This window comes from Macaca thibetana, chromosome 5 (assembly GCF_024542745.1).
Source record: "Macaca thibetana thibetana isolate TM-01 chromosome 5, ASM2454274v1, whole genome shotgun sequence".
Lineage (NCBI taxonomy): Eukaryota > Metazoa > Chordata > Mammalia > Primates > Cercopithecidae > Macaca > Macaca thibetana.
Window position 1 is genome coordinate 181605816 of NC_065582.1, and position 13445 is coordinate 181619260.

The following is a 13445-nucleotide window of genomic DNA, read 5'->3' on the forward strand; positions in this document are numbered from 1 at the left end:
TTCCTAGGGGTCAGTGAGTCTGAGTCCTGCCTGGGCCTCAGCCCCCAGCCACACCTGTCTCACGAGCACATTACTCAAACAGAATCGATTATTTTAGAAGCAGCCTCCATTTGACCCTTCGTCCCCAGCAGTTACTGAAAAATGCACCTGCTCTTTGTTTGTGGACTCAGGGGCCTTTTCAGGGCTGGCAGCCTCAGCCAGTCTTCATCCTACTGGCCTGGGCAGCACGGACACCATGAACCCAAGGGCTCTATCTCTTACCAGGGACCAGTGGCCACCTGGCCACACCCTGGCCCCCAAGGCTCACTATGTTCCCCCTCCAACTGTAACATGCTCTGGGCAGGAGGCAGAGGCTCTCCCTACAGCACTGGAATTTGAGGGCAAGAGGTGCCCCTGTGCAGAAGGCCAAGGGAGGTGACCAGCGCAGAAAGCTCCCAGGTCATTTACACCCCGACATGTGGCATCTGAGGAATGTGGGTGTTTCCTCTCATCCCTGGACATCCCTGGGCCACACACAGCTGGGGAGGGAGACGTCCTTTTCCAGGGGAGCAATGCGAGGCTTAGAGAGAAGTGACTTGCCTGTAGTCACACAACTAGTAAGGCCATGGGACCTGGTCCACTCTTCTTCCTATAGTCCATTCATCCATCCATCCATCCACCCATCCATCCATCCATCCATCCATCCATCCATCCATCCATTTATGCATCCGTCCATGAATCCATCCACCCATCCATCCATTTATTCATTCAGCCATTACACATCCATCCATCATCCACCCATTCACTCATACATCCATGCATCCATCCACTCATCATCCATCCATCCATCCATGTATTTATTCAGCCATTTCACATCCATCCATTCATCTATTCATTCATGCATCAATTTATCCATTATTTCATCCAGCCATTATTCACTCATCCATCCATCACTGATTTATCCATCTATCCATTCATCCATCATCGATATATCTATCCATCCAGCCATCCATCCATCATCTATTCATCCATTCATCCATCCATTTATGCATCTGTCCATTCATCCATCCATCCATTTATTCATTCAGCTATTACACATCCATCCATCATCCACCCATTCATTCATACATCCATGCATCTATCCACTCATCATCCATTCATCCATTTATTTATTCAGCCATTTCACATACATCCATTCATCTATTCATTCATGCATCAACTTAGCCATTATTTCATCCAGCCATTACTCATCCATCCATCCATCATTGATCTATCCATCTATCCATTCATCCATCATTGATCTATCCATCTATCCATTCATCCATCATTGATATATCTATCCATCCACCCATCCATCCATCATCTATTCATCCATCCATCCATCCAGTCATTATTCATCTATCCATCCATCCATCATTGATATATCTATCCATCCATCCATCCATCCATCATTGATTCATCCATTCATCCATCCATCCATCCATCCATCCATCCATCCATCACCCATCCATCCATTCACCCATCCATTCATCCACTCAAGGGCCAACCACCTTTCCAGCTAAGCACCAATGTATACCTTGATTTATTACACAAACATGAAGAGAGACCATCAATGAAATTTGCATGGATCAATGATAACATATATTATTCATATTCGTGAGTTATGCTAACTAATAATTATGGCTAGGTGTAAAAAACGAGCTTAACAGAAGTGATGACCTTGATGAGACCTCATTATATACAGAGATTCCTGAGTTAAAACAAGTGTGAATTGGTCCCAGCCCATCTGGTCATCCTTGCTGAGTGGGGGGCCTCATGCCTTTGGGGACCCCAGGCTTTGCGATGATGCCCCAAGTCTCTGTATTTGTCCCCAGTGGAGCCCGAGGTGAAGCTCATTGGCAACATTCACGGCAACGAGGTGGCAGGCCGGGAGATGCTCATCTACCTAGCCCAGTACCTGTGCTCTGAGTACCTGCTGGGCAACCCCCGCATCCAGCGCCTGCTCAACACCACCCGCATCCACCTGCTGCCCTCCATGAACCCCGACGGCTACGAGGTGGCAGCCGCCGAGGTGAGCGCCCAGATGCCTGGATCCTGTGGGCCACCACCCGAACCACCCCCTCGTTCATTCATGTACAAGTAGTTTATCTTAGCAGTGCTTAGCTCCCGCCTCTCTAGGAGAGGAGCATTCAGTAGATATGGACACTGGAAAACCCCTGCTTCAGGGGCTGGTGAGAGGGAAGCCACTGAGAATTCTAGGTGTATTAAAAAGGTGATGCGTGTGATAGAGGAAAATGGTGGATAGGGAGTGGATGGTGCCTGTGTGCGTCAGCGGTGGCCAGGGGAGCTCTCGGGGAGGTGGGTAACAAGCAGAGCAGGTCACTGGCGGGGGTGTCCCACTCAGGGGGAGCAGCCAGGAAGGGCCCCAAGACTATGGCATCAGCAAGGAACCCCAGGGAGGGAGCCCCAGGGTAGAGAGGAGGTCAAGGGTCAGGCGCACCCCCCAGCTCATCACATAAAGCCGCGAAAAACGAAGCCCCTGGCCTTGACCCTCAGCCCAGTGTGAGACCCATCTGGAAGGAGGAGGGTGGGGTGTGCTGACCCCACCCAGTCGGGGGTTGGCCGTGTTTTCAGGGTGCCGGCTACAATGGGTGGACGAGCGGGAGGCAGAACGCGCAGAACCTGGATCTGAACCGAAATTTCCCGGACCTGACCTCGGAGTACTACCGGCTGGCGGAGACCCGCGGCGCGCGCAGCGACCACATCCCCATCCCCCAGCACTACTGGTGGGGTAAGGTAGGAGCCGCCGCTGCCCATGCCTGTCACCACCAAAGGCATCCAAGGGTCCCTGGTTATTCCAGGCTCTCCGGAGTTGTCCTTCCCCGGGGAAAAGGAGAGCCTGGTGCTCCCTCCCTGCCTCAGTTACCTGTCAGTGAAATGGGAACACCTCCTTGCTGGGGTGTTGGTGAGATTGCAGAGATTCATGTTGGAAATGCCGAGATCCCCGCAGGGGCCCAGTGATGGGGGCCAAGTCCAGCTGGAGCATCGGTGTAGAGACCGGTCGTTAATGGTCTGCACCATTGGAGCCCAGAGGGCTGCAGAAGCCCGGGGCATGGCTAGGGGCCGGCAGGGAAACCCAGACCTGAGGGCGGCCTCCTCTGTCCTGGGCAGGTGGCCCCGGAGACGAAGGCAATCATGAAGTGGATGCAGACCATACCCTTCGTGCTCTCCGCCAGCCTTCATGGGGGCGACCTGGTGGTGTCCTACCCCTTCGACTTCTCCAAGCACCCCCAGGAGGAGAAGATGTTTTCTCCCACGCCCGATGAGAAGGTGAGAGGGCTGCGGGGTGTGTGCAGGGGAGGGAGACGGTGTGCGCGGTCCCCTTGGAGCTGGTGCCCCTCCAGTCCTGAGCTCAGTGAGGACAAAGCTCCTAGGAAACTCCGCTCAGAGCCCGTCAGCACCACCCGCTCTAGGCCCAGCTCTGCAGAGAAGCCCCCTCCTCCTGGAAATCTGCGATCTCAGGAGCCGTCGCTCCCCTGGTCTCCCCAAGGCTGGCTGCACTGCCTTTCACATGTCCCTATCTGGGAGCTCCTGGGGTGGGGGCCCTGGCTCAGTGCCGCTGTTGCTCTGAGCTGCGCCCTGCACCTGGAGGGGTCCCCAGTGCGTTCCACCGCAGGGGGTGCGTTTCCGGGAAGCGCCGGCAGAGGGCAGTGCTGCAGCGCGCATGGTGCCCGCCCGTCCTGCTTCCGGGGGTCCTGCTTGCTTCTCTCGCGCTGGGCTCCTCCGGATGGGGAAGGAGTTCTGGTCCCACCGTCCACTGGGCCCTTAGGTGAGGCCCTCCCTTTTCTGGGCCTCGGTTTCTCCTACTGTTCGTAGAGCAGCCAGCGATGAGACCCGTGATGATGCTGGGACCCTCCCCACCCACCCTAACCTTGGGACGACTTGCAGGGGGAGGGCGTGGACTTGGTCCCTTCCCACGCTGTGGATGAAAAAACGGAGGCTGAGGGAGGGGTTGTGATCTGAGGTGGGCCCCAGTCTCCAGCTTCCAGCCCCCAGCTGCGGATCCTGGAGCTTAGCTGCCTGCACTGCCCCTCACTAGGGGGCACTGCCCACTCCACCGGAGGCCGGGCCTGCCCTCCACCTGGTCCCTTGATGGCCCAGAGTCACTCCCCAGGCCTCCCGTGGAGAGCCAGGCCTGCCCTCCACCTCCCTCGGGCACTTTCCCTTGGTGTTTGGGGGAAGGGACAGGGAGAGAGGGACTGGCCCTGGGTGGGCAAGTGCCAGGTGCCAGGCCCCGATAGTGGCATTCACATGTCGTTTGTTCTCCTTTCTGAGGCCACCTGGCTGGGCACATAGCTGGGCCCGCGGTTGGCACTCAGATATCAACCCTGCCTCACCCGGCCCCTCCCTGTCCTGGGGCCATCATTGGAAATGCAATGGTACTGGTCCCTGCGCTGGGGGTCCTCAGCCTAGGGTGGGAGATGGAGCCTGAAACTGGCAAGGAGAAGATTGCCAGGGCTGCAGGAGGGCTGTGAGTGCACATGTGTGCATGGATGCCTGTGTGTGCGTGTGCGTGCATGTGCACACCTGCATGTGTCACAGGGGGAACCCCCAGCCTAGTCTGGGACTTCAGGAGGGCTTCCCTGAGGCGGTGGTTTCCCAAAAGGACCCCACAGATGAGGTGGAGATTTCCAGCTGCGGGGCAGGGAGGGGAACTGGAGGCACAGGCCTGGTGCAGAGACCCAGGGGAGCCCCAGGGAGCCGGGTGCAGGGAATGCTGTGGCCCAGCGGGAATGGGGAGAGCAAGCTGAGCACCCTGCGGACCAGGGGCGGTGACAGCAACACCTGGGCTACTGGCACATTTGTCCTGCATTCTCCCACCCATTCACGCCTTCACTGGTTTGTCATTCACTAACTCACTCCCTCACTCACCCATTCACTCACTCCCTCACTCGCTCATTCACTCACCCATTCAGTCACTCACCCATTCACTCACTGACTCACCCATTCATTCATGCACTCACTCCCTCCCTCACTCCCTCACTCATTCATTCACCCATTCAATCACTCACTCACCACCCATTCACTCACTCACTCAGTCACTCACCCATTCACTCACTCATTCATTCACCCATTCACTCACTCATTCACTCACCCATTCACTCACTCACTCATTCACTTACTCATTCACTCACCCATTCACTCACATTCACTCACCCATTCACTCACTCATTCACTCACCCATTCACTCACCCATTCACTCACTCACTCATTCACTCACTCATTCACTCACTTGCTCACACTCATTCACTCACTCACACTCACTCATTCACTCATTCACTCACTCACTCATTCACTCATTTACTCAACCACTCATTCATTCACTCATTCACTCACTCAACCACTCATTCAACCACTCACTCAACCACTCACTCACTCATTCACCCATTCACTCACTCATTCACCCATTCACTCACTCATTCCCTCACTCATTCACTCATCCATTCACTCATTCATTTACTCACCCACTCATTCACTCCCTCATTCACTCACTCATTCACTCACTCACTCATTCACTCACCCATTCACTCACTCATTTTCTCATTAACTCACCCATTTACTCATTCACCCATTCTCTCACTCCATCACTCACTCATTCACTCACCCATTCACTCACACATTCACTCACTCCCTCACTCATTCACTTACGTATTCACTCACTCATTCACTCATTAACCCACTCATTCACTCACTCCCTCACTCACTCCCTCACTCATTCCCTCACTCATTCCCTCACTCATTTACTCATTCACTCATTCATTCATTCACTCATTCACTCACTCATTCACTTACTCATTCACTCATTCATTCATTCATTCAGTCACTCACCTATTCACTTATTAACTCACTCATTTACTCATCACTCACTCATTCTTTTATTCATTCACTCATTCACACACTCATTTTCTCATTCATTCATTCACTCATTCTGTCACTCATTCACTCATTCATTCAGTCATTCACTCATGCACTCATTTACTCACTTATTCACTCACTCATTCACTCACTCATTTACTCATCACTCATTCACTCATTTACTCATCGCTCACTCATTTACTCATCGCTCACTCATTCTCTCACTCATTCATTCACTCACACAGTCATTCACTCACTCTTATTCTTTCATTCATTTGTTTATTCCCACACTCCCTCCCTCACTCATTCATTCATTGATGCTTGCAGGCAGTGCACACCAAGGGTGCAAGGGGTGAGGTGTCTGGTTCTCTGCTTGGACCTCTGCAAGTGCCCCCAGGGGTGACTGGGTGGCCTCCACTTCTGGCCTGGCCTTGCGCCCCTATGCTCTTGGGGGCAATGGCTGGGTAGGGCAGGTATCCCCCTCTGCACAGGCCCAGTGTCTCTCAGCCTTAGAACCAGATGTGAGAAGATGTCCCCAGGGGGAATGTTCACCCCAAAGAGTCCCATCAGAGCCAGAGAAAATGAGACTGTTCCCAAGCCATCAGTCATCGGGCAGTGATCATACAGTCCTGCAGCCAGCAGTGATCTCTGGAAACCAGGGTCCCAGGAGGGGCCTGGGGTTGGCCGAGGAGCATGAGATGGGCTGGCTGGGGTATGCCAAGGTACGCTTTCGCCAAACTTCCATGGTGCCCTACAGACGAGAGCCAGCACCTGGGGGCAGTGTTCAAGGCCCTGCAGGCTGGCCATGGCTGCTTCTCACCGCTCCACACCTGCCCCTCTGCCCAAATCCTGCTCACACTCTATCCTGCCTGCCAAGACCTTTTTGGCTCTGCCTATGATCACTGTGGGAATCAGCATAGCCAGTTTCCCAAGGGCTTCCTAGGGGCAGGAGCTGGGTGGGCTGGGTTTCCCATGGTCCTCATCCTGTGTTCCTGCGTCCCCATTCAGTCGAGGCTTCCCCGCTCCTACCTGGTTTCATTTATCTGTGTGTCTTCCTTGCCCATGTGTGCCCAGCCTCTGGACCGACAGCTCTTCTGATGTCCTTGTCCTGCACCTGCCCTCCCAGGTCAGGCCTGTCTTAGCCAGACCTCAGCTCCGGCACCCCAGGGTTTTGGGGACTGGTGGTTGGCAGCCACCCTCCATGCCTTAGCCCTAGAGACTGACTAGTGATGGGAGGGAGGCCCCAGGCAAGGGTGGGGAGGAGGGACTGTAGGGCAGGAGGCCTTGTGGGGAGAAAGGGTGACATGGTGGGCAGATAGAATGTAGCAGGCGTGTCCTGGGCAGATGGACCCTTTGTTGGGCGTGATTCGTTCTTGATGGGAAAGTCCAGTGAGGCTTCCCGCTATAAGGCGGGGCAGGCAACTCCCGAGCTGATGCTGGTCCCACCCACAGGTGCAGGGGCTGCTGGTAGGATAGTGGTCCATGGTCCGCTACCCTGGAACCATAGGCCCTGAGTGGGGTTGTGTTTGGGCCCTTGGTTTGTATCTGTGGGACTGAGTCCAGATGGCACAGCCTCACTTCTGAGGAGCTGAACCCATTCCCTGCCTCCCCCAAATCCCATGTCTGGGAGTCCGAGTCGCATGACCCCCACCAGGGAGAGATCTTCACTCTGACCTGGAGCACTCACTCATTCACTCATTCGCTCACTCACTCACTCAGTCACTCACTCACTTATTCACTCATTCACTCAGTCACTCACTCCTTCACTCACTTATTCAGTCACTCACTCATTCACTCATTCATTCACTCATTCACTCACTCACTCATTCACTTATTCACTCAGTCATTCACTCACTGTTTCACCTGCTCATTCACTCATTTACTCACTTATTCACTCATTCACTTACTCACTCATTCACTCACTCATTCACTCACTCATTCACTCACTCATTCACTCAACCACTCACTCATTCACTCATTCACTCACTCATTCACTCAACCACTCATTCACTCAACCACTCACTCATTCACTCATTCACTCACTCATTCAATCATTCGCTCAGTCACTCATTCATTCACTCACTTATTCACTCACTGTTCACTCACTTATTCACTCATTCACTTACTCAGTCACTCATTCACTCACTCATTCACTCACTCACTCACTCATTCACTCACTCATTCACTCAACCACTCACTCATTCACTCATTCACTCATTCACTCACTCACTCACTCAACCACTCATTCACTCAACCACTCATTCACTCATTCACTCACTCATTCAATCATTCGCTCAGTCACTCATTCATTCACTCACTTATTCACTCACTCTTCACTCACTTATTCACTCACCCATTCACTCATTCACTCACTCGTTCATTCATTCACTTACCCATTCATTCACTCACTCTCTCATTCACTCACTTATTTACTCACTCAGTCACTCATTCCTTCACCCACTCACTCATTCACTCATTCACTCACTCACTCACTCACTCACTCACTCACTCACTCTCTCACTGGGCCCGGCCTGTCCACCCTGCAGTGTCCTCCACTCCTCCTCAGCACAGACTTGTCCTCCATGGTGGGGCCCTGATGAGCCCATGCAGGGGGAGCCCTTCGCCTGCCTGACCCACCAAGAGCCTCTGCCCAGGGTCAGCATGGGACTTACAGATGGCCAAGAACCCCCACAAAGGAGGACCTGTGGATTCTGCCTGGGGGATGAGCACAATGTGGGGAAGCTCTGGGCCGGGGAGGGAGGCCTGTGGGGAGGGACCCAGGATCCCAGCCACACATCCAAACATGTCAGGGGTGGCAGGTCCTATGAGCTGCGTTCTATCCTTCTACCGACTGCAGTGGAAGCTGGAGGGTGGGGTGATCAGGGAGGGGCTTCCCACAGGCTGAGTCCCAGCCTCTGATGGTGCTGGTCAGCCTGGAGTTGGAGCGGGATGGGGAATGAATCTATTATTATTCTTAGAAGAAGTTCGCTTTGGAGATGAAGTGGGGGAAATACAGCCCACCCCAGCCTTCATTGCGCCAACAGCCCAGGCTTTATAAACTGTCAGGCCAACCTACACATACCCTGTGGACACCATGCTTGTGTGTAACCTCAGGAGAGAAAGGCCTCACTACCCGGCCAGGTGGGCAGAGGCTCAGCGATTACCCCAGATACCCAGGGGACCTGGCCCTGAAGTCCAGCAGTGTCAGACTGCCTGTGACCCACCTCCAGGCCTTCACATACACTGTGTCCTCTGCGGGACACCGTTCCCCTCTCCTATCTCCGATCCCCTCCCTGACCCCAGCTCGCAGGACATCCTGCAGGGGACCCTTTCCTCATCGGAGCCAGGTCTCTTTTCCAGATGTTCAAGCTGCTGTCCAGAGCCTATGCTGACGTCCACCCCATGATGATGGACAGGTCGGAGAACAGGTGTGGAGGCAACTTCCTGAAGAGGGGGAGCATCATCAATGGGGCGGACTGGTACAGCTTCACAGGAGGTGCGACTTCTGTGGGGAGGGGCTGGGGTGGGAGTCGGGGAGTGCAAAGGCTGGATGGGGCGGGGCTGGGGAGGGTGGGGGTGTGGAGGCTGGGTGGGGCAGGGGCAGGGCCTAACTCCAAGGTCTGCTGCTGGGATCCAGTTGGAGACCCTGGAAAACAGGGCGGTGCCTCGCCTGATGGAGAGGAGGCTGGCTTGAGTTTTGGTTTCTGTCTTGATGAAAAGCTGTTGTGTGACTGCTGTGGAGGCCCCAGGCCCGCGGCTTCCGTAGTTTATTTTATGAACACTTACATTTGACGGTTCTACCCATGACCAAGCCTTTTGTGACTTTTAGGGAAGTGGAACTGCCAGATGAAATGCTGGACTTCCAGTTAAACTGGAATTCCTGAGACAGTGAGGAATTGTTTTTAGGACAATATAAGGACGTTCCAATGCGTGGGATACGCTTACGAGAACCCGCATGGGGTGGACTCATACTACAATTGTATCTGTGGTTCCTCTGGAGCCTGACTTTCAGCGTGTGCATTTTTATCTGCTAAATTTGCCCTGGGGGAGGCTGCACGAGAGCAATATAATGGGCACATGCCACTGTGTGTCCTGAGGGGCACCCGCCAGACTAGGCACACACGCTCTGGGCACTGCCTGCACCCCTCCTTGCCAGCACAACACAGATGAGAGCACTGGGCTCAGCTGAGAGAAGGACTTGCTGGAGGCCCAGGGCCACAGGTGGCAGAGCTGGGACCCATGTGGCATCCCCTTCTGCCCCTTCCTCCCATGCAGGCGGGCAGAGAAGGTGGCACTTCTTGCACACTCTGAAGCCACCTTCACAGCCTGGTCTGAAAACCTTTCTCTCCTGCTCAATGATTGGCACCTGTGATCTTTCCCTGGTGCGGAGCAGCCTCTTTCCCTTCCAGAACCCAGACAGAGGGCCCTGAACCCCGGTCATAGCCCTGTGACTGGGGTCTGCAACAGACACCCAGGAGCTGAGCTGGGAGAGGCCCCTCTCTGTCCCCCTTTTTTTTTTTTTGAGATGAAGTCTCACTCTATCACCCAGGCTGGAGTGTAGTGGCGCGATCTCGGCTCACTGCAATCTCTGCCTCCTGGGTTCAAGCGATTCTCCTGCCTCAGCCTCCCGAGTAGCTGGGATTATAGGTGTGCACCACCACACCCAGCTAATTTTTGTATTTTTAGCAGAGACGGGGTTTCACCATGTTGGCCAGGATGGTCTCGATCTCCTGACCTCCTGATCATCCCGCCTCGGCCTCCCAGAGTGCTGGGATTATAAGCGTGAGCCACTGTGCGTGGCCTCTGTCCCCTCTTGCACCTGACACGGCCCTGGGAAAGCATGAGGCCAGGGACCAGAGCTAGCTGGACCACAGGGACAGTGACTGTGGCTACACTGGGATCTGGGCAGGGACTGTCAACAGCAGCTGCAGGGTCTGCGGCTCAGGAGCCTTGAACTTCGGAAGGGCTCCCTGCGACTCCCTGTGGGTGCCATCGCCCTAGGCCTGCCTTGGAGATGGTCATGGCTTCTGCTGAACAAGAAACTCCAAAAGCAGGTGGCACAGAGGGCAGAAGCGGGTGCAACCGGGGTAGGCCCAACTTGCTCTGAGGCCTTCTCGGCTGGCCAGGTGGCTAGTTGTCCACCCTAGCCCGGGCCTGTGGTCTCTCTGGGAGATGGAGCTAATAGGATCGCCCTCCTAGACTCTTGTCAGGACAGCGTCTGGGTCAATGGACATTGTCACCATGGGGCCTCCAGGCCAGCAGCTGGGATGGCAGGGGCCTGTGTGGCTGCCTCGTGCTGTGGGCTTCTCTGTTAGAAACCGATTCATCCCCGACCTCACCAGAGACAGCACGGGGGTGGGGAAGCCTGTGAACTTTGCCGCCAAGCTGCCTGGGCTCAAGATGCCGCTCTGCCCCTTCCTGTAATATCCCAGGCCTCCATCTGCACATCTGCGAAGTGGGGATCATATGGCCCACCTCACAGTTGTTCAGCCCCTCAGCCGTAGGAGGGGCATCTGTTGCCAAGCACCTGCTGCACTCACCTGCCTGCTGGGTGCTCGGCCAATGCCCCCGACCTCCCGGCTGTCTCTGTGCCACAGGCATGTCCGACTTCAACTATCTGCACACCAACTGCTTTGAGATCACAGTGGAGCTGGGCTGTGTGAAGTTCCCCCCCGAGGAGGCCCTGTACACGCTCTGGCAGCACAACAAGGAGTCACTCCTGAATTTCGTGGAGACGGTGAGTTCTGACGGTCTCCAGGCTCTGGCCCAGCTGGGGCCTGGGTGGGGTGGGTCAGATTCGGGCCCCCAGGGCGGCCCCAGCAGCTCACTGCCCCTGCATGCTCACTGCATGCTCCTCTCGCCGCCACTTGTTTGGGGTTCACTGTCCACCATGTGCAACTTGAGATGCAGCAGCCGGCGCTCCTCTGCGTGCCCTGTGGGTGCTGGGGCGGCAGTGCCATGTGTTGGAGTCCCTGTAGCAAGGGTGTCACGATCTAAAGCAGCACAGTTAAACAAGGGAGCACGGGCCTGGGCAGCCCGGTGAGGCGTCTGACCCAGCCTCGGAGGCCGGGGGGCTTCCTGGAGGCGGCCGCACGGCTTCATCTTGAAGAAGGGTAGGAGACATCAAACCACAGGACAGGGAGAGCTGGCAGCAGAGGGGAGCATACTAGAACCCCATGGGGCCTTTGAAACCCTCGAGGGCCGCTGGGGCTGTGGTAAGGACTGGAGCCGTGGGATGGGGCTGTGGTGAGGACTCGAGTGGAGCCGTGGGATGGGGCTGTGGTGAGGACTGGAGCCGTGGGATGGGGCTGTGGTGAGGACTGGAGCCGTGGGATGGGGCTGTGGTGAGGACTGGAGCCGTGGGATGGGGCTGTGGTGGGGACTGGAGCCGTGGGATGGGGCTGTGGTGGGGACTGGAGCCGTGGGATGGGGCTGTGGTGGGACTGGAGCCGTGGGATGGGGCTGTGGTGGGGACTGGAGCCGTGGGATGGGGCTGTGGTGGGGGGGACTGGAGCCGTGGGATGGGGCTGTGGTGGGGACTGGAGCCGTGGGATGGGGCTGTGGTGGGGACTGGAGCCGTGGGATGGGGCTGTGGTGGGGACTGGAGTTGTGGGATGGGGCTGTGGTGAGGACTGGAGCCGTGGGATGGGGCGGGCACTGCGCTCCAGGAGGCGCGGGAGTGAGGGCTCTGGGCAGTGGGGTAGCTGTGTGGCTCAGGCAGGGCTTTGGGGCCTCAGAGGGGAGGGTACAGGCAGGGAGTGGCTGGCAGATGCTGGGGGCAGGGCACGGCGGCCTAAGGGGTGACTACTATCGTGAGGCTGAGGTCACCCAGAAGCAGGCAGGTGGGAGGTGAGTAGGGATGGCTGAGAACGTGTCTAAATGCCCCCCTCGCTGCCCCAGAGAGCCAAGGTCTCCCTAGCACTCAGTGTCAGAGCGGGGACCCTGTGCCCGTGTCTGCTCCCCTTGCAGCACAGCTCACACCGAGGGTGCTGGGGACCCCAAGAAGGACCCGGGATGTCACACGGAAGAGAGCCTGGGTTCTGAAGACACTTCTGCTATTTTTTTCCCAAGCATTTTCAAGAATCACATGAATTGCATATGAGCACAGATGCCCAGTGAGAAGCAGACCTCAGAAGGAGGGTTGAGCTGCAGCAGCAAGGAGGGGTGAGGGCACAGCACCATACAGTTGGCGCCCACCCACACAGGGCGGCCGGTTTTGACACCAGGCCGGGCGGCAGATGGGGCCATCCCATTTTATAGATGGAGTTGAGGTTCTGGCCTGGAGTCTCTGGGCCACACACAGGCTCAGGCTCCAGGCTCCCAGTGTCTGTGAGACAGCTAGAGGAGGAGACAGAGGGTCAGAGAGTCACATGGCCTGTCTGGTGTCACCCAGATCTGCTTGTTCCCAAGCCTTCTGTCCATGAGCCCCCTCCTTTCTAGAAAAATCAGGAACCTGCCTCCAAGTAAGAATTGAGCGAACTCCTTAGGGCAGCAGCCGCCGAGGAAGGAAATGAACAAAGACCCAAACAAAGTCATAATGGAACATTCTT

General features: G+C 55.8%; 2 protein-coding genes across 2 annotated transcripts in view; both read left to right on the plus strand.

The window, feature by feature from the left end:
- The window catches only part of LRPAP1 (LDL receptor related protein associated protein 1), a 768843-nt gene that overhangs the window by 67473 nt on the left and 687925 nt on the right, over positions 1-13445 (plus strand). The window lies entirely within an intron of this gene.
- CPZ (carboxypeptidase Z) overlaps positions 1-13445 on the plus strand; it is a 29886-nt gene that overhangs the window by 12609 nt on the left and 3832 nt on the right. Inside the window, exons 5-9 of the mRNA XM_050792122.1 lie at positions 1854-2050; positions 2614-2775; positions 3151-3309; positions 9256-9391; positions 11493-11632. Coding sequence (XP_050648079.1) covers positions 1854-2050; positions 2614-2775; positions 3151-3309; positions 9256-9391; positions 11493-11632 — 794 coding nt within the window. The remainder of the gene's footprint in view (positions 1-1853; positions 2051-2613; positions 2776-3150; positions 3310-9255; positions 9392-11492; positions 11633-13445) is intronic.